This window comes from Sorex fumeus, unplaced genomic scaffold (assembly GCF_029834395.1).
Source record: "Sorex fumeus unplaced genomic scaffold, SorFum_2.1 ptg000028l, whole genome shotgun sequence".
Lineage (NCBI taxonomy): Eukaryota > Metazoa > Chordata > Mammalia > Eulipotyphla > Soricidae > Sorex > Sorex fumeus.
Window position 1 is genome coordinate 15,269,468 of NW_026606085.1, and position 27,078 is coordinate 15,296,545.

At 52.3% G+C, this 27,078-nt stretch overlaps 3 protein-coding genes across 3 annotated transcripts in view; 1 reads left to right on the plus strand and 2 right to left on the minus strand.

Annotated features, from left to right (window-relative positions):
- Positions 1 to 5,111, plus strand: part of SIAE (sialic acid acetylesterase) — a 45,691-nt gene extending 40,580 nt beyond the window's left edge. Inside the window, exons 8-10 of the mRNA XM_056114822.1 lie at positions 3,136 to 3,293; positions 4,542 to 4,734; positions 4,821 to 5,111. Of these exons, the coding sequence (XP_055970797.1) occupies positions 3,136 to 3,293; positions 4,542 to 4,734; positions 4,821 to 5,111 (642 nt within the window). The remainder of the gene's footprint in view (positions 1 to 3,135; positions 3,294 to 4,541; positions 4,735 to 4,820) is intronic.
- Positions 5,112 to 9,377: 4,266 nt separating this feature from the next.
- On the minus strand, positions 9,378 to 15,522 carry TBRG1 (transforming growth factor beta regulator 1). The gene is made up of 9 exons (XM_056114853.1): positions 15,221 to 15,522; positions 13,912 to 13,982; positions 13,143 to 13,375; positions 12,482 to 12,618; positions 12,100 to 12,246; positions 10,924 to 11,021; positions 10,632 to 10,742; positions 10,210 to 10,352; positions 9,378 to 9,668 (listed from the first exon to the last, which is right to left on the minus strand). The coding sequence occupies exons 1-9, from the start codon at positions 15,359 to 15,361 to the stop codon at positions 9,493 to 9,495; spliced, it is 1,257 nt and encodes a 418-aa protein (XP_055970828.1). The 5' UTR covers positions 15,362 to 15,522; the 3' UTR covers positions 9,378 to 9,492.
- Positions 15,523 to 19,694: 4,172 nt separating this feature from the next.
- Positions 19,695 to 25,195, minus strand: PANX3 (pannexin 3). Its single transcript, XM_056115231.1, has 4 exons — positions 25,015 to 25,195; positions 23,120 to 23,262; positions 22,267 to 22,481; positions 19,695 to 20,334 (listed from the first exon to the last, which is right to left on the minus strand). Exons 1-4 carry the CDS (start codon positions 25,193 to 25,195, stop codon positions 19,695 to 19,697), a joined length of 1,179 nt encoding a protein of 392 aa, XP_055971206.1.
- Positions 25,196 to 27,078: the final 1,883 nt, after the last annotated feature.

Consider the following 27,078-nt stretch of genomic DNA (forward strand, 5'->3'; position numbering starts at 1 on the left):
CCCAATATGCCAAATACCAGTAACAATGATGGGTCTCATTCTCCTAAAGAGCCTTGAATATAATCTCAGGGCTAGGATGAAGGAGACGTTACTGGGGCCTGCTCGAGGCAATCGACGGTTAACAGGATGATTTGTGATTTGTGAGTAAATTTTCAGTGCAGGGATAGAGTGGCCAGTCAGTCGCTGTAGAATTCTCAGAAGTTGCCTTAACAATTTCTTTTAATTACTAAATTTTCAAAACAGGAGCTACTCATGATAGAGCTTGCTCCCGGTACCTTAGGGCCATCCCAACTGGTGCCGGTAGGGGCGCACGCAGTTCTGGACTTTGCACTCATGGCCACATGCGTTCTACCCCTTGTGCTGCCCACCTCCACCTGGCATTTTGAGAAGGTTGTCTGGGGTGGGAGTGGCTGTCACCAGTATTTCTCTGTCTGCTGGACGCCAGGACTTGGCGCAGACTCTTGCTGGTGGCGTTGTCTGGCGAATGGAGGTGCCCTGCCAGTCTACTGTGCTGTGTGGGATCAGAGCTGCTTGCTGGGTCTTCACATCCGCTTTGCGAGTTTTCTCAAGATTGCACGGGGGAATATCTTCTTCCATCCCGTTATATGGTGAAGCTGACTCACAGAAGAGATTTGAATCAGACGCTTGGTTCTATCCCTTAGTCCCTGTCGCATCCACGGCACCTTTCTGCTATAATTGCACCTTCTTCAGCATTTCCTGAAGAGTTTCTCACCTTTCTGGAGCAACTCAAGAAGCAGAAACGTCCTCAGCCATATTGGTGGGGATGACCCCAGGTGCCCTGTGCTCTCTAAGGAGACTGGGACAGAGGGTCCAGACTGTCTGAAATGGGTCAGAGACATGGTGGCTGCGGCCCCACCGGTCTCCAGGCTTGTGCTTGGACTTCCTGAGGTCTGGGGCTGTCCCTGAGCCATGAGGCATCAGTGGCAGCGTCAGAGACCAAGGAAGAAAGAAATCGTGGGACCATGGGGCTCATAGTAATATATTTTTGCTTCCAAAGGACACACTGAGTGTCCTCTGTGGCATTCGAGTGGTCAAATTGGCCTGGGTCCACACCTTGGGCGAGACCTGTGTATGTGTGTGTGACACAGCATGAACATTTAGGGGCACTGTTGTGTGGTTTGGGGCGAGACACCTTGGCAGGAGTGAGAGCCTGTTCATGTTCGTCATGAACAGGCTCAAGTCTGCTTCCTGCTCAGGCCCGGCTGTGCCTTCTGCATTTCCCTGCTCTTCCCTCTCTTCCCTCGAGTGCTCCGTAAGCCAGTGTAAGGGTGCACTAAGGTGACATGCCTAGCGAGGCCCCAGTGATGCTCTGTGTCCGAGGTCCACGCAGCTGGTGCTGTCTGCCCTCCCTCCCCTCACCCCATCCTCTCCCCGCGCCTCGGCCTGCCTCACTCTACAGATACCAGGTGACTCCCACCTACCACTTGCCATTTTCGCTTCCTGGTGCCTGGAAAATTTTCTTTCTTTCTTTCACTCAGTTTCTTTTCTGTGGCTGCCTACAAACAACTGTGTATTTGGCAACTCAAACCAGTACCACAGCTGCTCCACAGTTTATGGCTTCTTGGGCTGAAGAGTCCGGCCTTGTGTGACTTAGCCGGGCTACTACTCGGGGGTCTTGGCCGAGGTTTGGGGTCCTAGCCGAAGGCTGTCCTTGAAGCCCTGGAGTACCCAGCAGCTGACTTCTTTAAGGTCTGCTGGAGAGTCTCTGGCCCCGGCCCTCTTTATTTGATTTGGGGGAGGGAGTGGGGACTTCTGGGGTGAATGGTGCTCAGGAGGTATCTTTGGCTTTTTGCTTTGTGGTTAATCCTGGTGATACCCAGAGGACCATGCTGTACCATGGATCAAACTGATGTCAGCTGTATGCACAGCACGGCTTAATTTCTGTGCCCGCCGGCCCCCAGATCTGCCCAGTCCACACCCCCATACTGGAGCTACTGGATCCTGGCCATGTGCCGGGCTCTTGGGCATCTGTGTGTCTGGGCTGTGGGGGAGGGGGTGGGGGAGGGAGGACAAACTTGGACTTCATCTGTTTCTGGAGAAGAACAAGACAGCCATGCTAGGTCTGAGGCCCAGCGAGGCACTGGCATGGCCCAGCTGGAGTGTAGATTCTGCCCCAGCAAACCATATAGCTGAACTGGGCACAGGGGCAGGGAGATTGACCCCGTCTGCAGACGTGAGAGACCACCAAGCCAGAGGGCAGGTTGGTGTGGGCTGTTGGACCTTTGATGCATTTTGTTCAGGAGCGAATCCTTCTCTACGCTTCTTTGTGTCTGGTGCTGCTGGGACACACCTGGGTCATCTCACCAGGCATCATGTGGGGCTCTAAGATTGGAACCACCCCATGAGACTGGGCAGCATGACTTAGCTGTTCCAGGGACAATGGCCTTGTGTGCCTCGTGTTTCCTGTGCCTCTTTACAGCATCATTTTCTGGGCCCACGTGCTTGACCATGGCTCATACTCTGTTGTAGCCATTCTATGCATATAACCTCCTACGCATGTTGCAGTTCCCATAAGAATGAAATTGCCTCAAGGATGCCTTTGTCAGGCCGGGCCACTTCCATCTGTCCGTGAATCACTTTCCCGGTGCCCCTGGTCACAGGCTTGAAACATCAGCCAATGTGATTCTTGGTTACCGGCCAGGCTGGAAATGGAGATGGCTCACCTCTGCCCTCTGTGATATTAGCCCAGCTTGCTCACGTGGCTGCTGGGAACAGAAGGCTTGAGAACCTGCAGGATGTGTCTCGTTGCTGCTTTTCCAAGAGGGCACCTGACCTCTTCCAGCCATGGTTGACTCAGGGGGTAAAATCAGGAGATGGAGACTCCAGACACAGAGAACAGCTTCGACCTCCTGACAGGGGCAGGCCAGGTGACACAAAGGATTCTGCCTTCTTAGCTCAGGAAATACTGGGAATGAGCATGAAAACAGAAGGGAGAGGCAGAAGCAGGGCCAGCTGTGAAGAAGACACAGAATGATTCAGTTACAGACTAGAGGCCCAAGTATGGCCGTCTGAGCACTAAGATGGGAGCAACCCCGGAGCACCAGGTGTGGCCCAAGACCCCAAACCCAAACCAAAACAAAAACCCCGAAAAACAACCACCTCTCTCCTTTTCAGTTGTCTTCATATCTGCCTGATAAAACCCAGGACGAGAAATTTCCCATCATCCGTTGGCATCAAACAGCTGATGTTGGCTCTGTCCCCAATAAAAGGATGCCCAATACTTTCATGGCAGTAGCCATGGACCTCGGGGACAGTGACTCGCCGTATGGCAGGTATGGCTCATGCTTGGTCTTGGCTGGAAGAAGTGCTCTCCATGGCCTTCATCCTGATGTGCTCAGAAGGGAACAGAGAAGGTGGATTCAGGCTTGAGCCTGTGAAGTGCTGTTGGCATATCTGGGTAAGCCCTGGCACTGCAGGGCATAAAGTCTCACATCCTTGGGCTCCTGAACCACCTGAGTTAACTCTCCGTGTTAATTCAGTGATCTCCTGGCTTCCTTTGTTTCTTGCTTTCCTCCAAGTGATCTGTTACTTCAAAGGTAAAGGTAAAGGTAAAGGCCCTCCCGTTGATCGTCGATTTGCTCGAGCGGGCCCAGTAACGTCTCCATTGGAGACTTTGTTGTTACTGTGTCTGGCATATCGAATACTCTCGGTACTTCAAAGCTTCCAGTAAAGGCCTGGGGTCCCCTCTGGGATTATGTTACCATTTACCTTTAAAAAAATTTTTTTATGCGTTTGTTGGTGGTGAGGGGCACACATCTAGCCGTGCTCAGGACTTACTCCTGGCTCCTTGCTCAGGGATCATTCCTGTTGGTGCTCAGGAGGAATAGATGTGGTGCCAGGGATCAAACTGGGATTGACTGCAAGAAGGGCAAGTGCTGGGCAAGTGCCTTAACCCTTGTACTATCTCACTGGTCTCTCACATTTTGGTGCGGGACAGGGGGTGGTGTCTTTGGTTTGAGACACATCTGCCTCTGCTGGGGGCTTACTCCTCCTAACTCTTTGCTGAGAGAAGTGGACCTTCTATTGATCACTGACTCTCCCTCCCCCCCCCCCTTTTTTTTTTTTTTTGCTTTATGGATCACACCTGGCCATGCACTTAGGAATTACTCCTGGCAGTGCTTGGGGGATCATATGGGATGCTGGAAATCGAACCTGGGTTGGCTGCGGGCAAGACAGATGCCCTACCCGCTGTGCTATCTCTCCCGCTCCTGATCACTGACACTTAAGGTGGTTTATATAATTCCTTTTTTGAATTCTTTTCGTCCCCTAGAGCCGGGATACTGGGCAGGTCATAAATAACCCCCCGTTCCCCAGGTGAGGCTGGCCACAGGACATGCTCTGCCCAATGCCACGGGAGCAGAAGGAACGTGTGTGGTCTCTATTTGAAAGCACATGATGCCACGCACAGTCTCCGAAGGTGACTGAAAGCAAAGGTCACATGGAGCATCTTTGTGACTCTGGTACAAAAAAGTGACTCTTATTGAGATCAACCCCAGAATTTTGTGTTTTTCATCCTGTAGCATTCACCCCCGGGATAAACAGACCGTGGCTCACAGGCTGCACTTGGGGGCTCGTGCCGTGGCTTACGGGGAGAACGTGACCTTCCAGGGACCCATGCCAGAGAAGATTGAGGTCTTGACTGAGGAGCGACAGCTCAACCTCACATATTCCCAGCAGATCCAGGTGATGGCACGGAGCAACACGATATTTACGGTGAGAAATGCAAAAAGAAAGGGGGAGCACGTTGTGGGCCCGCATCCCTCATCCCCTGACTGCTGCTGTCTCTGTTCTTGGACCAGGTGTCTTGCTGCAATGACAGTCAGTGCCGGTGGCTTCCAGTTCCCGTGGACGCTTTCTCCACCCAGTCTCTGACCCTGAATATCAGTTCGTGTCATGGCGTTCTGGTTGCTGTGCGCTATGCCTGGGCCTCGTGGCCCTGTGATTATAAACGGTGTCTGCTGTACCACCCCACCAGTGCCCTGCCAGCGCCCCCCTTCTCCGCCTGCATTGCTCCCACTCCGCGGACAGCTCAGCTGTGTGGTTGGAGCCAGGGCTGTGGTATGTGCTGTCCTCTGTCCCACCTGTTGTAGACCCCCTGTTGTATGGGGGTCCTTCCTGTCAGAGCTTGCTAACCTTTGTCCTTCATGGTCCTCCTCAGAACCTTGTTTGCTTCCTGTGCCCCATCTCCACTGGTTGGTCGGTGCCCGCATTTTGTGCCATGCCTACCCCCTCTCCCCCCATTTATGTGAATTTTCACCTGTGGCCCCTGGTTGAGAAATGCAGCTATCAGTGTGGGCATTTATTTTTATAATAATTTTTATCTTTGCTGTGTGGGCGAGATACTCTCGGTAGCTAGCCAGGCTTTCCGAGAGGGGTGGAGGAATAGAACCCTGATTGGCCAGGCTAGCCGCGTGCAAGGCAGACACCCTACTGCTGTGCTATCGCTCTGCCCTCTTTCCCAGAATTCTGGAAATAAGGGGTCGGAAGACAGTTCAAGTCGTTCTAGGCTAACTCATGGCAATGTGTTCTTCATGAAGCACTTAGCTGGTGGGTGTGTTCGCCAGCGAGTTTCTACTTGAATTTCCCTGGATCTGTTCCTTAGTGGGATTAAAAACTCCAGGTCCAGGTCCCTGAGTTTTTTTGTAAGCAAAGTTGGCCCTGTTGGTGTTCTAAGCCCAGACCAGTCTTGGTAATGCTAATGTGAATGTTTGCAACTAGCCACTGGAGGCTTTTGGGGAGGGGCTGGGGGATGTGCAGTGAATGGAAAGACCAGGTGGTCATAGACCAGAGGAGGGTAGAGGAGCCCTGGGCTGAGGAAACCCCGACAGACAGCAGCAATCACTGGCGTCCAGTTCCAGCCTCTTCCTCAGAGGTCTAACAGGAGGAACGACCTGAGACCAAAGTGACTTGTTACTGTGTTTGGCAGATCGAATACGTCGCAGGTAGCTTGCCAGGCTTTGCTGTGCGGGCGAGATACTCTCGGTAGATTGCCGGGCTCTCTGAGAGGGGTGGAGGATTCGAACTCGGGTCAGCCATGTTGGCTGCATGCAAGGCAAACGCCCTACCCTCTGTGCAATCGTTCCAGCCCTTACATATTACATGGTGTGTAAATTGTTTTGTTTTTGGGCCACACCAGGGGTTACTCCTGGCTCAGCACTTAAGGATCACTCCCGGCAGACTCAGGGGATCATAGTGGATGCTGGGATTCAAATCTGGGTTGACTGAGTGCCAGGCAAGCATCCTGCCCACTGTGCTGTCACTCAGACCCTACTCGTGGTATATGATTTCATAATGTTTTTGAAAGGTTTTAGCAAAATAATTTTCCTGAATAAGTTGGATAGAAAGTTTTGTATTTGTGGGAGTCCTGTGTCCATTATACATAGTGATTTTTCTTGTTTTGTTTTCTGCTATTAAGTAGTAACTCTGAGAACTCTTAAAACATGTGGACACAGATCCTATCTGGGGTGCTCCTGGGCTTCCAGGCAATGCTGATGTGTGTCTTGACTGTTCGTTCCCCACCCAGGGCTCCCCTAGCGGTGCTCACGACCCCTGTTGTACTGGGGATGGAGCTCAGCCCCTGGCCCTGAGAAGCAGGTCTGCAGAGAAGTTTTTTTGTTGTTGTTGTTACACCCAGCGGTACTCAGGGGTTACTCCTGGCTCTGCACTCAGAAATTACTCATGGTGGTGCTTGGAGGACCCTATGGGATACCAGGGGTTGAATTCAGGTTGGCCACATGCAAGGCAAACACCCTACCTTCTGTACTATTGCTCTGGCTCCCTGCAGAGAAGTGTTTGAATCCCATAGCTTAACCTTCTGAAAGGAGCCAACAGTTTCTGTTCCCAACACGGTATCGTCCTATTTTTGTCTCTTATTTTCACTGCTGTGGGATGTTGTCAAATTAAAAATATTAACAAGCCAAAAGACTAAAAGATATATTTTTTTAAGTTTTTATTAGTGAACACCATGAGGTACAGTTGTAGACGTACAAATTTTTGTGCTTAGGTTTCAGTTATACAATGATTGAGTACCCATCCCTCCACCAGTGCCCATTCTCCACCTCCAATGCTCCCAATATCCCTCCTACCCCCCCCCCCACCCCATCTTCCCCTAAAAGATATTTTAAGCATACTAGAACAGTGTTTTTCAAAATGATGATCCAATCCGTAAGGGCCAGGGGCTGAGTCAGTCCTGCATTGTGCAAGGCCCCAAGTCAGTCCCAGGTGTTACACTGCCGGGAGCCAAAAGGTAGTACAGCCTGACATACAATTTAGGAACTGACTTCTTCTTGAAAAAGTGTTAACTTGAAGTTTCTGAGCTACGCCCAAGAAAACTGCCATGAGCCTGCTGTTAGGGCTCACACTCTGATTCACTGAAAATCTGCATGCTTTGTTAATTCCTCATTTTGCCCACTTCCTAATGTAATCAATTATAAAAAGCTAGCTTGGGAGAAATAAATTTGGAGCTTGATCAGTCTTGTCTTGCTCCCCTTCTTCTGTCTCTCTCTTTTTTTCCCACTCGCGCACCCTCTCCCGGTTATCCACGTTGACTAGTTCTGCGGGTTGGGGCAGGTGGGTGTGGCCCCCACGGCAGATAAACTCCAAATCCAAATGATGATCTCCACTGAGAGTATGTTCCTTCCTCCATGTGTGTCAGCATACGTAGCCCTTAACGTGCACATGCCTTGGCCCTAAGCACGCTAGTGTTCACTTGCACTTGTTCTTAGAGGACGTGGGGCTTTGGCTCGCTCACGTCTAACCACTAACGGGTGGAGGGTCTGTGGTCTGAAAAAGTGTCCTCGGAGAGCTCAGAGTGGGGCCTCACACTCAACACGACCCCTGTGTATTCAGAAACTGTTCTTAGATGTCGTTCCTCAAATGAAGCCTGGGCCGGGGAAAAGGTTCCCAGGGCTAAAGTGCATGATTTGTATATGGGGCCCCCAGGTTTGATCTTGCGTACCACATGATCCTCCCCCCCCCCCCCCCCCAAGCTGGTAGTAAGGGCCTACATGGCTTTGTGTGTCCTCAAAAGCAGAAACTAACCAAAAAATGAGGTCCTCTTATTTTTTATTTTTTTGCTTTTTGGGTCACACCCAGAAATGCTCAGGGGTTATTCCTGGCTCTGCACTCAGGAATTACTCCTGGCAGTGCTCGGGGGACCATATGGGATACCAGGGATTGAACCCAGGTCAGCCGCATGCAAGGCAAACACCCTACCCCAAGGTCCTCTTAAGGGTTTTACTCAGGTATTTGCTTTATGATAAAGCAGCATATACTGTTTATCTGTGTAAATAAATTCAGGTAACTTCCGCAGAGGAAACAAAACCAAAACCCATTAAACATTATCAGCTTTGAGTAATCCCCTTCTCAACCTTGGTATGCCAGATTTTATTTTTAAAATTTTTTAGCTTGGCTCTGTATTTTTAAAAATATGCATTTTTTTTTTTCTTTTTGGGCATTGTAATGTCAGATAACTTAGGTAAAAGGCTGTGGCAAAGAGTTCTAGAATCAGGCTGCTTCGGTTTCTGGTTCTTCACAGCCCGGGGAGCTGAGTGCTGCCCCCGGCTCAGCCCTCACCACCACTTCCCTCTCACTTCCCTCTCCTACCCCCTTGCCCTTCTTGTCCAGCCTGCCCGCACCTGGTGGGGCAGGCCCAGGGACCCCAGCAGGCGCTGGAGATGTCTGGGTCAGGTGAGACGAACCATCAGAACTGCAGCTGCATAGAAGGTGGACTCAGTTTCCTAACAGGGGGTCGAAGAGACAACGGAGCGTGTCTGTGGAGGCCTGGAACCAACGCTCCAGTGTTCCCTCCACAGCTGCTCTGTGTCTTCTGCGCTTCGTGCGGGGCCTTTTTTGGTGAGGAAAGACAAAGGGGATGGAGAGAGGGACAAGGAGGACTTGGATGTCCTCGCGGGGTGTGTGAGATGTGTGGGGCGCCGGATGTGAAAAATGAAGTGGAGCAGCCTGGTGGCAAGCCTTGGCCTGAGCCTCAAGTCCGGGCAGGCTGCCAGAATTTTCCCCACACTTCCCCTGGAAGGAGACCTAAGTTGATGCTACCAAGCGGAACAGTCAAGGCTGACTGGGATGGAGATACAGTACAGCAGGGAGGGTGCTGGCATGCACTGACCCAGGTTCGACTCCCAGCGTCCCATATTGTCCCGAGCCCTGTTAGGAGTGAGTCCTGAGCACACGCCAGGAGTGAGTCTTGAGCACAGTGCTGGGACTGAGCCCCGAGCACAGAGCTGGAAGTGAGCCCTGAGCACAGCGCTGGGAGTGAGCCCTGAGCACTGTTGGATGTGGCCCCAAACCCAAAAACTAATGACAAAATATGTTCTGATTACAAGAAGAGAACAATAAGCACAAGCGTCAAAGAAATTTATTCCTAAAAATAAATCGGCTGAAGTTTCTCCCCAGGACAGTCCCCCCAGGAAGCTGCAGACACAGTGTGTCCACATTGTCACTCCACAACGGCTGTCAGAGTGAGAAGGCTGGGGTCGGGGATCCCTTCCCTTCAGTTGGAGGACTGAGAGGGCCACAGTGCGAGGGAGACTTCAGGTGCTCGAGCAGAGCAGGCGCCCCCAGGGCCTCAGGCGTCAGGAACTGGTAGGACTCAAAGGCCGCAGGCTGCAGTTCCGGGAGGTCCAGGGGCCCTGGAGGGGAATACGTTGCCAATGCCCCTGCTGCCCACGGGTCAGCCCCAGCCAGTCCCTGCTGTGGCCTTTCTCTTCTTCAAGGCCCTCACCTGCAAGCCCACTAATGGCCCTTTTGGTCAGATAAGGCAGATATTTGCTCTTAAAACAAAGAAAACTGGGGCCTAAATAGAATGACCTGCCTAGGGCGACAATGTGTTGGCCAGAAGTGAGTTTTGTTTTCTTAAGTATAGCCCAGGGCCCTCCCTCTGACCTCAGACTCAGTCCCTGACTATTGGCATGTGCAAAGGGGCTCCCTGGATATAGGGGGGTCCCTGGCTGGAACTCCATCCCGATTCCGTCTCTGGGAATGCGCATCCTGACAATACAATTGTTCTGGAGCTGACAAAGGTCTAATTCAGGTTCGGAAGGGACTGCCTGTTTCTCAGCAGGCGCGTTTGTCTGGATGCTGGCGGACACGCAGCTAAAGGAGCCTGTTTCTAGAACTCTTGGGCATAGCCTTTTATCTGAGGGGAAGGGAGAGAGGTATTAGCAATGGTACCTTGTAGAATTGGGTCGTCAGGATCCTCCTCATAAGTCTGTCTCGGAAAGGCTTCAAAGCTTACAGTCACGTCATTCTCCGGGACCCCCTGGGGCAGTTGCTCTTCTCCAGGCTTGCACACATCATATTTCACCCACTGGTAACTGGAGGGTTAAAGGGGACGCCACTGAACCCCCCCACCTCCATCCCCTATGGCTGGAATACCCAGGTGTGTCTGTACATGTGTCCCATATAAGATTAGCTTCTCTGGTGGCACTTGTGAGAACTTGCCAGCCCTTTTGCTGTCTCTCTCTCGCTCTCTCTCTCACACACACACACATGGTGGAAGTGACCACTATGCTGGGGGCAAGAGCAACAAGACAAGGGGCATTGTAGTCAGGCCCTGGACCCCTGGTCAGGGAGCGTCTCTGAAGGAAACTTACTTGATGCACTTCTGAGCTCCTGGACAGCTCTGGATCAGGCTGTGAATAGCGGGATGAGAAAGCCCAAAAAAGTCAGCTCCAGACGGAAGCAGGTTGGGCGTGAGTTTCCCCCTAAATAGGAGAGGGAGCATTTTATTTTGAGCAGAGAGAAGGGATCTGGGAATGGCGTGTGGGTGAGAACACAGCAGCGTTCTTGGAGACTCAGAGGCACCCTGTCCAGGAGGGGTGGCACCCGTCTCCCTGTGACTCAAGGCAGCGTTCAGGCCGCTGCTCCCCCTCGGCATCAACTCACATGGCTGCATTGATGGTCTTGAGCAGTTCTGCGTGACAGACATCCGCAGAAGAGCTGACAATGGCATTCTGGGGGTCATCTTCTGGGACAATTTCAAACTGAGAAAGAGGAAGGAGCAGTTAAGTGATCAGCCTTCCAGGAGGAAGAAAGAACGGAACATCCCTATAGACATTTCTTCTCTTGGAACTATTAGAACTTGCCGTCTATGTTCTTCTTCCCCCTGGCTTTTGGGCGATGGTGCTCAGGGCCCGCTTGTGGTTCAGTGTCTGGGGCCTGTGCAGTGCCAGCGATGGAGCCTGCTCCTGCACACACCGCAGGGCCTTTCACTCTTCAAGCCACCCCCTGCCCTGCTGGGAGGGTACAACCTCCTAGAGTGTTACTAAAACTCGTTCAATCCAAGAATGCAGAGAAAGTTCTGTAATTCCATCCTCCTTGCTCTAGGCCATTCCCTGTAACCCGCACCTACCCTTCCAGACCATTTCCTGTCCACCTGGACTGTCACTGAGGAACACTGCAGGCCATTTTGACACCAGCCTCCTTTCATTTTCTTATTTATCTTCTGAACTGCAAAGTGTCTTACGTTAAAGAAACTATTGAAATCATACTGACACCAAGCAAGTTTTGCCAAGAGTACTTTATTATTGGAGGCCAAGAGCAATAGTCCAGTGGGTCAGGCACTTTCCTTGTACACGGCCAACCCGATTTGAATCCTCAGCATCACATAATGGTCCTCCGAGCCCTGACAGAATAATCCCTGAGCATAGGGCCAGGAATAAGCTCTGAGTATCACTGGATGTGGCGCCCCCCCCAACCTCATGGAGTACTTTATTACTAATGCTGTCTTGTCAACCTAATTCTTTGACTAGGTCCATGTAAAGTTCAAGTAATTTCCAGGTTTTTGGTGCGTATTCATATCACCTCAAACTGAATTAGTTTATTCTGTGTATATACATATTTTAAATATAAAAATACATTTTAAAAACAACATTACATGTCAGTTTTTTTCTGGAATTCCAAACTTTTCAGAGGGCATTTTACTACTGTCCGTTTTCCTCTGTGGCTGTGACTTCACTGGAGTTCTACGAGTCAAGCTTTAGAGCAGTCTTGCAAGCCCATCGCTGAGTGGGGAGTAGCAAACAGGGAACATGTTAAGGTGCTCACAAGGAAGACAGTTACCTGAGGCTGCACACCCCCATCCTTGATCTGGCAGGTGTAGAGACACTTCCGGTCAGGGTACTTGCTGCTGGCATAGACCCTCGTGCTGCAGTAGCCCACCGGGTAGATGGCATTCTCATCATGGAAGCCAGGCCGGTCGGTGACGATCTGGAAATGATTCCCCCGGCCCGCGATGAGCTCCCGGGAGCACCGGGGAGTCCAGTGTCCTGAGACCACTTTAAGGCCCCTGAGGGTGGTGGACCCCACATGGAGAAAGCAGAGACTGTGGTGCAGACAGAACTGACCTGCTTGTCAAGGGCTGGTCTGGCTCAGCCCAGGGCTGCTGCTGGGCGGGAGGGAAGCCTGAGCCCCTCCCGTGCCTGGTTCTCCTGGTCTCACTCACCTCCCCCAGGCTATATACTGTTAGACCCCCCAGTCCGATGGGGAGCACAGGCCGTCCTGAGGGATCCAGGGCAATGGGCTGGACCAGCTTGCGAGCACCTGCCTCCATTTTCTTTTTCTTGGATGTTTTCTTCAGAACTGAAACGCAAATCTGGGGTCACCCACTTTGAGCCCCCTCCCCCCCAGTGCTGAGGGGAAGGGAAAAATTTACAGTGAACACTAGAAGCCAATCCTGGATCTCTCCACTCACGCTCCCGACTTCCCAGGATGGTTCTCTGCCGCCCACCAAGCAGGAAGCAGTTCCTGTTAGTGCTCAGGGCTTAAGAGCCTTCCCCTTTGCAAGGCCTGATTTTGTCGTTACGATCAGGAACGTCCCGTGCCAACAATGTGCTCGAAAGACCACCGAGCCCATTTCCCTGCCCTAGGAAGGACTGCGTGAAGGTCCCTGAGGTGGACATTGGAAGGAGCGGGAGGCCTTGACCTGGCTGCCTCCAGCCTGTGTGGGATTCCTCCACACACTTGCATCTCAGGCGGGCGGGGCTGCTTAGGGACAGGTGAGAGCTGCAGTTCATCAGTGGCCACGTGTGGCCACCAGGGAGGACCAGGTGCTTGGCATTAGTCCTCGAACCACCAGGACAACTGACATCCTCTCCCCAGGGTACCTTCCAGTTTGTTGTTTTCTTTGCCTTTTTCTTTTTTCTCCTTTCTGGATTTCTTCCCAAATGGTTCCTCAGCCCCAGAGCTGGGCCCTGCAATGGGCCCAGCTCCCTGTAGAGTTCCTACTGTGCTGGCCACACCGTAAGCCAGGGGCAGACTGGAGCCGTGGGGCAGAGCTGCGGCCTGAACGTCCCCTTCAGTGAGAGCCTGAAGCTGCAGCAGCTTCTTCAGCAGGTACCTGAGGGAGAGAAGGCAGCGAGTGGAGGCATGAGCTTCCAGTGGCTCTCAGCCCAGTACTTTACTCAGAAAACAACAAAACCCAGAACTATGTGCTGAGATTGTCACATGTGTGAAAGCATCTTCTTAAATGGGCTCAGGAGATGCTCAAGAGGTCAAGGACAGGGAGTGTCTCTGGGTGTGTACAGACACTGGGCTTGCACAGAGCAGTACTGAATGTGGATCTGTGACATGAAGGAAGAAAGATTCTTTCCTTCCTTGGCTCTCTATGTGTGTGCGGGGGTGGGGGGGATTTAAGGATCAGATAACTCTGAGTTGTGGCTAGACAGACAGCCTTGTCAGAACAGAGGCGCTATCTATCACGAGGGTCCCACATGAAGGGAAATACAAGCGCCAGAGCGTGTGAATGGCTCAGGACTAGACTGGAAGTACTGTCCAGGCAGCTAGACTGACTAGGCATCCTGCTGGAGAATCCTGGGGCAGTAACACCCAGTCACCAACCATGTTATTTGGAGCACACAGAAAAGGCCAGCTCACCTCCTTTCTTCCTTTGCTTTAAGAAATTTTTCCTCAAGACGAGCAATTTCATCACAGATAGCAGCATTTTCCTTTTAAAAAAAATGAGAAAAACGGTCACATGAAATGAATGATTAGAATATTGTTCTGGGAAGTAGGCGCTCTATTTCAAAACAAGCGTGAGATGATCTAGCCTCCCATGTAGACAGATCCGAGGAGAGTCTACAGGAAGAAGGAGAGAGAAGGTCTACTGCAGGGAACGGACCGGGACCCTTGGAATGAAAGGCACACCTGTGAGTGACTGTGTCAGGATATGGTGGTAAATGAGGGCCCCGTGGGCAAATCATCTTGTACCATCGGCCTGGTCACGGAGCATCTGGACAGAGAAGTGCAGACTGAGATGGTGGCTAAACCCAGAGACGAGGCATCTCATCATGAGCAGCCCAGGCACGCCCATTCCCAAGGACCTCACCTCCTGGACTGCTTACCGAACCAACCCAATTGGAACCATCCCGCATGTTATGAACCTTGAAGAGAAGAATGGGATGGAACCAATCAAAATCTCAGGTGTAATATTCAGAAATCTTAGAATCTGCTCGCGTGCACTCAAGCGTCTCTTCTGCCCAGCTGAAGAGAACACTGGGGTCTGGGGGCCTGGGAGGTGTGGGCTCAGACTCTCCCAGTCCAGCCTAGCCCTTGGCCTCATAGGACCTTTCTGTTCCCCTGGAACCCAACCCCACTTATAAGACTCTTAAGTATCAGGCACCTTTGCCAGGACAGTAAATTCTCAATTTCAGATTCTCTTCTTCCCTATGCCTATCATACTAAGGAAGTATTTTTGAAAGGAAGGTTCTCATTCCCACGCTATTCCTTATGCTTCCGAAGAAGCTGGGGGAACGCCCAGCTTTGGCAGGAAGGTCGGTGTGGACCCGGGCGTGGACAACGCTTGCGGACCCCACCGTTTCCAGCTGTTAGCAAGCCATGCTGCTGTCACCACGCTGTGGATACCACTCCGGGGGACAACAGGAGGGGACAAACACTGGGGCGACTCAGAGATGCCAGGTGTGTGTGTGCGTGTGTGTGTGCGCGCGCGTGCTGGGCGGGGTGGGTGGTGGCAGCAGGTGTGTCGTGGGCTGAACTAGCACCAGGCGGTCCCGCTGGGCCAGGGACTCTGCCATCTCTCGGCCCTCGCTCCGCTTTCACCAAACGGGGCCCAGGCGCACGGTGCCCAGCTGCGGCCCGTCGTCCCCCCCACCCCCCCGTGGCTCGCGTTCACAGGTGCGGGTCCGGGGTGCGTGGGGGGGGGGGAGGGGGCGCCGGGCGGACTCACAAACACCGTGGCCTTGGCCGCCTTGCGCAGCCGCAGGTACTTGAGCCGGTACTTCTCGTTCTGGCTCTTCTTCGGGGGCTTCTTCATTCTGGCCCTGCCGGCCTGCAGCGGCTCCGAAGCCGGGCCGCCCAGCAGGCTCATGGCGCGGCCCCGCGGCGGGGGCTCCGGGGCGCGGCCGGCATCGGCTCCGAGGCCCAGCGGCGGACGGCCCCGGGCCTCCAGGTGCGACCCCTCGAGAACGTGCCCCGCCGCCCGAGCCGGCAACCGGCGCCCGCCAGCACTTCCGCGTCGGGCTCCGCGGAAGCTTTTCCCGGAAGTGACGCCACGGAGCGCGACGTCACTTCCGGGCCGCGCGGGGCCCGCCGCCGGGTTGGGAACTCGGCGGGCGAGAGGGGGAGCGAGATGTTCTGTGCTGGCTGGGCCGGCCTCAACCTCCCCATCCGACTCCCGGGCACGGCCCTGCAGGGCCAGCCTGGCACAGGTGTGGCCGGGAGAGACACACGCCCCCGCGACCCGCGCTTAGCAGAAAAGTTTACCCGGTGAAACCCAGAGTCCGTTTCTGCTGCGCGAGCTCCAGCCTGCAGCCGAGGCTCCTCGGAAAGCAAAGCGGGAGCCGAGGTCGCGCCTTAGGGTGCAGGGGAGCCGGGCAGGGCACTGTAGTTCTAGCTGTAACTTCACCTAGCTGAGCCCTAGCCCAGGGCCACAGTACCCTCCACCCCCCTGAAAGTACTCTAGAATAAATATGATACAAAGACCCAGGTACTCTTCCTGAGGTAAAGTACAATTTCATAGGTTCAAAATTTAGACGAGGGTGTAAATGGAAATCAAGAAAGCTATGTACATACTTAAAAGAGTAAGTTTAGTGAATTGCAGAGGTGAATTACTTACTCGTATAAGTAACTTAGAAACAAAGTGCAGAATAAGGTTTGGAATTGATGACTCAGGTATTAACATTTGTGGGACTGGTGAAAATTGCCGCAGAGTCTGAGAAGTTGATTCGGCAGAGAAGATTTAGGACAGGCTTTTCGTGTCCCCCACGTGTGCTGGTTGGATCTGGACATTTAATGCACGATCCACCTGTGTGCTTGGGTGAACATTTCTCAAGTATCCATATAACTTCATTTTTGAAAAGTGCCAGGAATGTTTACAGCTACATTTCCCCAACTCGTATGCCTTTCTTTGATAATACACATTGATATTTTTCATTGGAACCTGGAAATAGTTCTGAGCGAACACAAGAGATTTCCTTTTAAAAAACAAACAAACAAACAAACAAACAAAAACCGGAAGCACCCGATTTGCTAACTGTCTAACTTCCTTGTTTTTTAACCTTATTTTGTCCTGGTAGGCTTTGTGATCTGACCTTATTTTCATATGTGTTATACAGTGGGAGGGAAAGTGCTATTATTTCCCTTTGCTTTTAAGTTGCTTTGGCCAATGGAATTTAGTGCAATTTGTTTTAAAATGTTTCTGGTGTTAAATAAAGGGTGTTGGAAGGAACCTCCCAGGATGGGAGATGCATGCTGAAAGTAGAATATAGACCGAACATGATTGCCACTCAATGCCTCTTTTGCAAACCACGACACCTAATAGGAGAGAGAGAACAAAAGGGAATGCCCTGCCACAGAGGCAGAGTGGGATGGGGGGATGGGGGGGATACTGGGATCATTGGTGGTGGAGAATAGGCACTGGTGGAGGGTTGGGTACTCCATCATTGTAAAACTGAAACTCAAGCACAAAAATTTGTAAGTCTACAACTGTACCTCATGGTGTTTCACTAATAAAAAAAATATTTCTGGTGTTGGGGAGATGATGCAAAGGGCTAAAGTGCATCCTTTGCATGCAGGAGCCTGAGCATGGAGCTGTAGTAGCCCCTGAGCTCAGCTCAGCATTGCCCCAATCCCCACAAAAATAATCTGCTTGCTTCGCAATTTAGAAAATAGTTCACGTAAATTTTAGAAACCTTGAATATAGTACAAAGAGAAAAAAAATTCCTAGTGCTGCCGCATGTAGCAGGCCACTTTTTAATATCCTCGGAGAGCCCGGCAAGCTACCGAGAGTATCTCACCCTCACGGCAGAGCCTGGCAAGCTACCCGTGATGTATTCGATATGCCAAATACAATAACAACCAAGTCTCCAATGGAGATGTTACTGGGCCCGCTCGAGCAAATCGATGAACAACGGGAGTCCAGTGGTCAGTGATCAGTGATGTTGTATGTATACTTAATAGTTTCATCTAGTGTGTATCAGTGATTCCTGCATTTCTTTGGCCCACTGCCTCCTTTTCAGAAAAAAGTTCAGTGCCTGCCCCCTGACACAACTTCTGCCCCCTTCCCCATGGGTCTGGTTGCCCTTAGGGGGGATATCGCCCACTTTGGCAAACACATGACTTAGGTCCATGGTCTTTAATCTCCAGTCCAGGGATGGCTGGTGGGTGGCCTGCAGGTATAGAAAGGCTGGCTCAGATCATGCTGGACATGTTTCTTGTTCACCACAGGGTGATGTTGGCATCTTTACAAGCATAATCTTACGTGACTGCTTATTCTTCCAGTTAAGGTATAATCATTTAATATCACTTATTTCCAGGTGCTTTAACTTCTTGATCATCAGTTGTGCAAAGTTCACTGTTTTCCCCCCATTCAGGTTTATTTAGAAGCCGACTTGGTGTGTCCTAATCAATGTAATGATACTGGGCATTTCGGTCACTTATGTATTCAGCAGAATATTTAGTGCCTACTATGAACCAACCTTTGGGAGTCTATTTAAGAAGGAAAGATGCCAAGGAGGCAATATTAATATGATATAATAGTGTTATGGCTGCACCCATAGGAAAGGTTTGGGAGAGATAGGAAAAGTTAGGAAAATTGAAGAAGCAGATGTGGAAAGACTGAAGGAGAGTCAGTGATCAGCTCAGAAGAAGCCAGACAGTGGGCAGTGGGGCAGCGCGTTCAGCCTGGCGTCGGGAAAAGTACAGGCTCTGTGAGTAGCCTGTCAGCACATCTGGAGGTAGTCAAGAAGAGAGACTGAAGCCAAAGTTCTGTGTACCAATGAAAAACCTGGGCAGAAGATCTGGGATACAGCTTTTGCTAGTTTTAGGTAAACTTAACTGATTTCGTCAGGGATAACACTTTTCTACTCATCTATAAGAAGAAGGCTCTAACTGACTTATGCAAAAAGCTAAAGAAACACATACTGTGTAAGTCTATAAAGAAATACTGGGTGAGAAAGAAATCATGGTATTGTAGGCCAGACATGACCTTGAGAGTCAGGTTAAACCCAGGCCTGGAACAGGAGTTAGAAGCTCGGAATGTGATGAGTCAGGAGAAGAGAGAGAAGGGGTGGCTTATCCAATTTACTTCTAAGTGGTCACTTTTAGTGATGGACATAGTGGGCAGAAGTTGACTGCCCTCTGGGGAATTAAACACAAAATCAGCCCATTAAGAATTGTGAAGGAGTGATCAGGAGAGATACTAGTAAGGCACTTATGTGGGGCTATCCCAGGTTCAATCCCCAGCACACAACATATCATCTGAGCACCACCAGGAGGGATCCCTGAGCACTGCCAGATGTGGCCCCCAAACCAAAAAAACAAACAAGCAACCACAACCCCCCAAAAAAAAACAGACAAATTATGAAGGAGTGTGTGTGGCTTGTGATCCCAGCCCAGATTATGTGATGCTCTGCACAGCCTGGCCGTGTTCTCTGCTGTTCTCAGCCTTGAGAGTGGTTTATAAGTTTCTGCCATCATTCTCTCCTGACTGCTTAGTGGGTCACAGAATGCCAGGCAAGGCTGTGAGTGCCACAGAGCAAGCTGGGCACAATCCTAGAATTTTAAAACACACAAAAAGGTTTTCTGGGGTCCAGAGAGATGGTATAGTGGATCGGGCATTTGCCTTGTACACAGAGGACCTGGGTTTGATTCCCGGCATCCGATATGGTCCCCTGAGCACTACCAGGAGTAATTCCTGAGTGCAGAACCAGGAGTAGTTCCTGAGTATCACTGGGTGTGGCCCAAAAAGAAAAAAGAAAAAGAAAAAGAAAAGGTTTTCAGGAAGCTCACATCTTTATTCTCTTGCCCTTGCTCTTCAGGATGAGCTGTGACCTAGCAGGGCTTGTAGTAAATAGGAATCTGCCTCCACAACATCCTCGAGAGCTTCCTTTCCAGATGGAAGATTCCAGCATGTAAGGAGAGCATGAAAGGACTTTCACTCCAGTTTCTTTCCTCTTCCCACTTCATGCCCTGGGCATGATTTTTTTTTTAAGCTCTTGAAATCTTTAGCTCCAACTTTCAGACTCAGTTCCATATGTGGATGGTATCTTCTCACATTCTGGAAAAACGTGGTGACGATTGAATGGAACCTAAGCATGACAGTTCTGCAGTGGGTCATACTTTACAGGCCGGTCTCATTTTGTTGTGAGGAAGGAGAGTCTGACTCTCCAGGATGTTGTCTTGCCCCTTCCCTGGTTTCTTAACTAGGGATTTTCATCGCAGCGGCGGGAGGTGAGGTGTTTGGGTTTGGAGGGTTCCAGGCCTGCCAGCAGCGTCATGAAATCGACCACTGTGTCAATGTTGTGCTTCTCGGTGGTGGTGTCCTTCAGCACGCAGAGTGCACTCAGCCAGCTAAATGAGATGAGCTCGGAGACATTGGCGCGGAGGAAGAGGAGGATGACGTTGAGGTCATTGATGGGGCAGCCCAGCATCTTCCTGCTGAGGAGGTCAAAGGCTGGCAGCATCTCATAGACCGAGAGGAGCCTCTTGTCCCAGCGACAGAGTCGCGTTAGGTTGTAGAGGATGACCGGGACCAGGAGGGTGTAGACGGTGACACTGCAGAGGCTGACCGCCTGGAAGACACCCAGGGAAGTCAGCTTGCAGGTGACCAGCGGCGGCACCTGGGGCTCGGCACGGAGCAGCCCCGACTTGATGGAGCAGCTGAATTCCTCCTGGAAGAAGACGTCCAGGTGGAAGTGGCCCAGGTACAGGTAGGCGGCGGCTGTGAGTAGGAGCAGGAGTGAGTTCCTCAGGAGGTAGGTGGCCACGAGTGAGTGGGAACGCTGCTTACATGCCAGGTAGCGCTCAAGCAAGGGGAACTCGAAGTAGCGCTCCTTCCGGGCCCTGGGCACGGAGAGAGGGGCCGGGTCAGGAGGGGCCACAGGCAAGGGCAAGGCATGGGCTACGGGGCTCCCAGGACTGAGCACAGACACCTTCTCTTCAAAGGGAAGAGCATGAGGACAGGGTCACTGTCCCAGCTCTGAGTGCAGTGAGGTCCGCCCAGCTGTCGCTCAGAGAATGGTCAGCAGTCTTGCCCAGCAGGACCCACTAGGCCTCTGAGCTCAGGTCCCACAGAAGCAATAGGCTTATTTATTCATTTTTGGGGCACATATCTAGCAGTGCTCAGGGCTTACTCCTGGCTGAGTGCTCAGGAATCACTCCTGGCAGGGCTTGGTGGAAACATATGGGGTGCTAGGGTTTGAGCATGGGTCAGCCACATGCAAAGCTGGGAGCCTACTCACTGTGCTGTCGCTCCAGCCTGCCGCAGGTTTATTCGTTCAGCACTGGACCAGGAGTCTGAATACCCTCTGGTTCCTAGTGTATACTCTGTGATTTTTAGGCAGTTCATTTGTGTGTGTGTGTGTGTGTGTGTGTGTGTGTGTGTGTGAAGCCAAACACACTAGCGAGCATTTGTTCGAGAATTGTGTAAGTTGGTCTCGGCAGAGCTGAAGAAGTTCTCAGTCTCTGCTCTGGCTCACAGAAAGGGCCAGATAAGATTTGCAAATTGGAATGAAAATAGCACTTGGTGAGTTGCTAAAATGCTGGATACCAACCTCAGTGACTGTGGAAGTTAGGAGAGAGGATGGTGTGGCCTTTAAGGAGAGAGTTCTCTCAGAGCTGCCTTCCGGAGGTGGGAGGCAGCTCAGACACGTGGCAGCAGGGATGGAATATGCACACAGACTTCACTTGGAATACGGTTTTGAACCTTAGCTTAGCTGAGCCCATCCCCCTCATTTAAAACCGCACCATCACGCAGCCTCCCAGCTAGCCTGACCTCCTTCTCTGCTGACATTTTTTTTTTTCCATGCTTGGCCACGCTCAGGGCTGACTCCTGGCTCTGCGTTCAGGGATCACTCCTGGCAGGGCTTGCGGGACCCGATGGGGTGTGGGAAATCGCTACAGACTCTCTGCTGAACTTCCCTACCCCCATTATCTTCTAGCAGGTGCTTTACCTGTGACTCAGGCTTACTCCTGGTCTGTTTTGATAGTTTAGAGCCTTGTGTGAGTATGTGTGACTTTGTTATACACCTTTACCTAACACACATGCATGCATACACGTATCTGTTTTTTTTTTCTTTTGGGTTACACCCAGCGATGCTCAGGGGTTACTCCTGGCTCATGCACTCAGGAATTACTTCTTGCAGTGCTCGGGGGACCATATGGGATGCTGGGAATGGAACCAGGGTGGGCCGTGTGTAAGGCAAATGCCCTATCCACTGTGCTATCGCTCCAGCCTTCTGTTTTTGTTTTTAGTGTTGCTAAGGACTGAACCCGGGCCTGACGTGTGCCAGGCAAGCCTCTCCCACCAAGCTGCGTCCCAGGCCACATACAGACGTGTCTGACGCCTGGAATAGTGCCGAGGCCTGTCACCAATGGCTGGATGCTTAGTTCCCAAGAGGAGAAGCATGCTTGGTTAGAGGGTAGGGCTTCTGGTTGTGAGGGAAATTTGGAAAAGGAATTGGTGACAGAGTGTCCAAAGAGCCTTGGAGAAATTTGGGGGTGGTTCAGTAGGTCTAGGAGAGCTGTGTGAGTTTTTGAGCTGGGACTCATTTGTGATAGGCTTCGTGGAGAGAGATGCAGCTTCTGGGGGCTCAGTGCATTCACCCCACAGCTGGAGGCTGCTCCCAGAGCAGAAATGCAAGGAGGCAAGTGGCATGAGGTGGCTAGTATGGTGCCCTCTCAAGTACTGTCCAGAGGTTGGGTAGGGGTTTCTCTGCTAGGGTACTCGGTCCTGAGCACCCAGCCCTTGAGAGAGGAGAGGAAGGACTGACTTACTTGTCCAGCTCGTCCCAGAACACATGGGGGTCGGAACTCTTTTGGCGGATCTTCAGCATGTGCTGCACCAGGCGGATGGAGCGGTTGTAGGACTTGTCCAGCTCGCTGATGATGAAGAGCAGGTCTGAGGTGAGCGCAGGCGCGGCCACGTACTGCCACAGCACGGCTGGCAGGTACATGGCTATGGCTAGGGCCAGCAGGGAGTACGGGAGGGCCTGTGGGATGAGAGGGAGCTGAGCTCCTGGCCCCAGGCCTGCTCCCAGCTGCAGGCGGGCAGTGTGGTAAAGGACTTCCCAGGCCCTCTGTGAGCCAGCCATGTGCGCAAGGCCCCGGAGAAAGGAACAGTGGATCTCACGCTCCCCCCCTCCCCAGACACACAGTTGAGGCTTTCCCCATGCAGGGGTTCTTGGGTGCTTCCCAGGTGGTCCTTAGGAGGTCCAGGGGCCCCACCGGCCGTTTTTGGCCAACTGGGCCAGCACTTCACTGCAAAGACTTAAGGAGTGTATGCTGCCCTGTCCTACAGTATAGGGGTACCCATGCTACCCTGGCTGTGCTCCGCCAACCCTCCCTCCCTACCCCCCCCTCCCGCGCAGTAATGATGCTTCGGGACCACCTGCTGATAGTGGGCCTTGGGTGACCTAACTGCAGTACCATCTCCCAGCCCCCAGGGAGAGCACTTTGAACAGCTGGTCAACCAGCATCACTGGGGTTCTGCCCCCAGCATAAAGCTTCTGGTCAGAGTTGTCGGAGACCCCCAAAGATCACAGGTACTCGAGGGTCTCCAAGAGCCTGGAGTTGGTGCCACAGTGGCAAGAGGGCAAGGAAAGCTTTCTCCCAGCATCCCTCCCCTTACCTTATGAGGCCACAGCGATTTGGTCTTGTACTGGCCAGACCCCTCCAGCTCGTGATGGACCAGGGACTCCCAGCAGAAACTGTCCACGAAGGCGGCCTGCCGGGCACTGAAGTTCCCGGGGGAGAAGCAGCTGATGGGAGAGCCTGCAGTGGGAGTTCGGTGCCCGGCATGAGGCTGGGCAGGTGGAGTCCACTGTGTGCTCTGTCCTGGCCATGTCATTTCTGTGCCTGGTCAGCATCGTCCTCCCCAAAGACACAGCTTCCTGGGCTCAGCACAGTGCCATCCCTAGGGGATGTGCCGGGACAGTGTCCAGTATCTGGCACAGGCTTGCTATGGTCCAGGCTGCCTTTGATGTTTGTGTGACATCATCAGTGGCATAGGGGTCCAGCCTCTGGCCGAGAGAGGTGGCATCAGAGGCCCCCAGACTGACTGGCATTTTACCTCTCTCCAAAACAAACAAAACCCCTAATGACTCAGCGGTCCTCTGGAAACAAGCCTTGAAGTAAACACGCAGAAACCCCTCCCCATCCTTTGATTGCCCCCCCCCCCCAACGCCCCAGGGGCGGTATTGCCTACTTTGGGAAAGGTTGGCTATGAGATTAATTCTAGGGCCACTGAGCTCTACAGGGGAGAGAGGATGCAGTGTTGGCTCGGAGAAGAGGCTCTGGCTTTCTCGTGGCTCCGTCATCTGCTGAAATAGGCACACGGGGGAGCAGTGCTTGCCCCCATGTTGCTGGGTTGATGCACATCCTTAGGAAAAGCAGTGACATCGCATGGCTGGGGAACAAAACCACTTCCTGGAAGTCTTGAGGCTCTTCCAGAGGGGGAGGGGCCCTGCTGTGGTTCCCAATACTGGCACTCAGGCTGAGGCTGGATTGTGACTGTGATTGTGACTGGAGGGAGGTATGGCAGTACTGGATCCAGCTCGCCCCCACTTCTGGTCAGGGCAGACGCTGTCCAGAGCCTCATCCTCTCAAGTCTGGAAGGGCCAAGGGAGTTTGCCTCTCCTCTCCCCTCCCCCATTCCCGCCTCTCACATGCGAAGTAGAATCAAAGGTTATTTTAAAAAATGTATTTATTATGATTTTTTCTGGGTGGGTCATACGTGGCAATGCTCAGGGGTTACTCCTGGCTCTGCACCCAGGAATCACTTTTTGAAAAATTTTTAAACATTTTTATTAGTGAGACATCATGAGGTACAGTTGTAGACTTACAAATTTTGTGCTTGGGTTTCAATTATACAGTGATCAAATACCCGTCCCTCCACCAGTGCCCATTTCCCACCACCACGGATCCCAGTATCCCCCCCACCCCCCCATCCCACCCTGCCTCTGTGGCAGGGTATTTCCTTTTGTTCTCTCTCTCTTACTGGGTGTTGTGGTTTGCAAAAGAGGCAATGGGTGACGATCATGTTTGGTCTATAGTCTACTTTCAGCATGCTTCTCCCATCCTGGAAGGATCCTCCCAACACCCTTTATTTGGTGTTCCCTTCTCTATCTGAGCTCCCTTTCTAGGAATCTCTTTTGCTGGTGCTCAGGGGACCATATGGGATGCCAAGGATCGAACCCAGATCAGCCATATGCAAAGCAAGCACCCTACCCCTCTGTACTATCTGTTTGCAGAATTAAAGCTAAGTATTGCAGTGCCACGCAATCTACAGATACTGCAATGAGAATGAATCGTCTCCTATCAATAACTTCTGGAAATGCATCTCTCTCTCTCTCTCTCTCTCTCTCTCTCTCTCTCTCTCTCTCTCTCTCTCTCTCTCTGTGTGCATCACAGCATCCCAGCCCCCAGCCTCCTCTGCTTCCGGTAGTGTGCTGGCCACACAACGGGAGCTGTCTCCGCTCAGACCCCTGCAAAACGAGACCCCCTTGGGTCTGGGCAGCCACTTACCGTAGGAGAACTCCTGAGCAAACGCCAGGGACATCAGCAACAAGGGGAAGCCAACAGCGATGAACTTGACCATCCGGTCCAGGGGCAGTTCCAGGCGCAGGCCCTTGAGGCGAGGCCCCCGGCGGTCGGGCAGCAGGGCATCCGAGAGCATGTACTCGGCAGCCGTGTGTGCCAGCGACATGGTGCTGAGCTTGGGGGATGCAGAGGGCAGCCAGAGGGGTCCCAGGAGTGGCGGGAGCAGCCGGGCCTGGAGCTGCTGTGGCGGCTGGCGGGGGTCTGTCTAAGTAGCTGGCCTGGCCTGCGCCCGCAGCACACCTACTGATTAGAGGGACCTGGGCTGCGTGGGGCTTGGCGGCGGGAGGGTGGGCTGTGAGCTGGGGTGCTGCCCGCCTGGGCTGGGTTGTTCCGGAGCAGATGGAGGTCTGTGGCTTTATGGCTCCCTCTCATTAATAAAGTATTCCTGGCAGCGTGGCACAGAGAGGAGGACTGTGGAGCCAGGCCCCCGTGTAATTGGTGTGGAATTTGGGTGGGGACTGTGGAGAGGTGGGGGAAGGCCCTCATTTTGAGGTTTGGGGTGGGAATTGAGGGCCCCCACCATCAGTAAGAATGGCTGCTTCACAGGGTCTCTGTCCTGGCGAGGATTTAGCTTGGAGCCAGCCTGTTTCCCAGAAACTTCTCTATATTTGGTGTTCAGTTTCCTACCCTGCTTCTAGTCTTTTCCCTAAATACTTTAACCACGGATTTATAATTTCCATATTTTTTTTCCTGTTTGTTTTTGGGCGTACCCTTGGTGCTCAGAAGCTATTACTACCTCTGGGCTCTGGGGGAATCCTTGGTGGTGCTCAGGGGGTGCTCAGAAGGTCAAATGATGCTGGGGATTGAACTCCAGGCTCTCACAAGCAAGGTCAGCACTCAGCCCTGCTGAGCTGTCTCTGGCCCAACTCTCTGTTTCTGTCTCTGTCTCTTCTCTGTCTGTCTGTCTCTCTCTCTCTTTATCTCTTTCTTTCCCTCTCTTTCTTCCTCTTCCCTCCCTGTCAGTTTTCTAGAGGGCTTTTGGCAGTAGGAAGGACACGTCCCTGTACATTGGAGGGAGAAGGCGTCCGGTGGAGACCTCTCTGTCTTTTGTCCCTGTGCCCGGCGAGACCTCTCTTCCTTTCGCCTCTTGGTTCAGCCTGTTCATCCTCCTGGTGGTGGTGTGTTGTGATTTGACGAGACCGTGAGCATTAAGAACACTGCACTCGAGGTGCTTGTGAACCGTAAGGTGTGGGGCGTCTCTGAGTACAATGCTCGGGGGCTGGGTGGGTGGAGAAGCAAGCACTGGCCATCGGGGACTCCTGCCTCCCAGCAGCGTTCAGGGCAGCGGTTCTGATTAGTACCTCTCCCGCCCCTGCAGTGTTCAGGACCTCTAGGATCACGCTGCAGTGCCTGGGAACCTCAAAGGCCTCCACGGGCAGTGCTTGGGGGACCTCCCCTGCTACAACTGTTGGTCTGGGGGTGCCATGTGGTACCAAGGATTCGAAAATGTTCTGGAATCTCCTTACCTTTTTGCATTGATGCTGTTCCAATTTGCATTCCCACCGCTGTGAATGAGATGCACCTGGGTTTCTTACTTTTTCTTTTTCTTTTTGTGTTTGGCATATTGAATACGTCATGGGTAGCTTGCCAGGCTTTGCCGTGCGGGCAAGATACTCTCGCTAGCTTGCCGGGCTCTCCGAGAGGGGCAAAGGAATCGAACCCGGGTTGCCCGGGTTGTATTCGATATGTCAAACACAGTAACAATTCTCACAATGGAGACATTACTGGGCCCGCTCAAGCAAATCGACGAGCAATGGGAGAACAGTGCTACAGTGCTTTTTGGGTTACACCCAGCAATGCACCGGGGTTACTCCTGGCTCTGCACTCAGGAATTACTCCTGGCGGTGCTCAGGGGACCATATAGGATGCTGAAATTGAGCTTGGATCAGCTGCGTTCAAGGCAAACAAACAGCCCTATCTGTGGTGCTATTGCTCCAGCCCTGCACTTGCCTTTCTTGATCAGTCCAACCTCTGTATGTATCAAGGTAG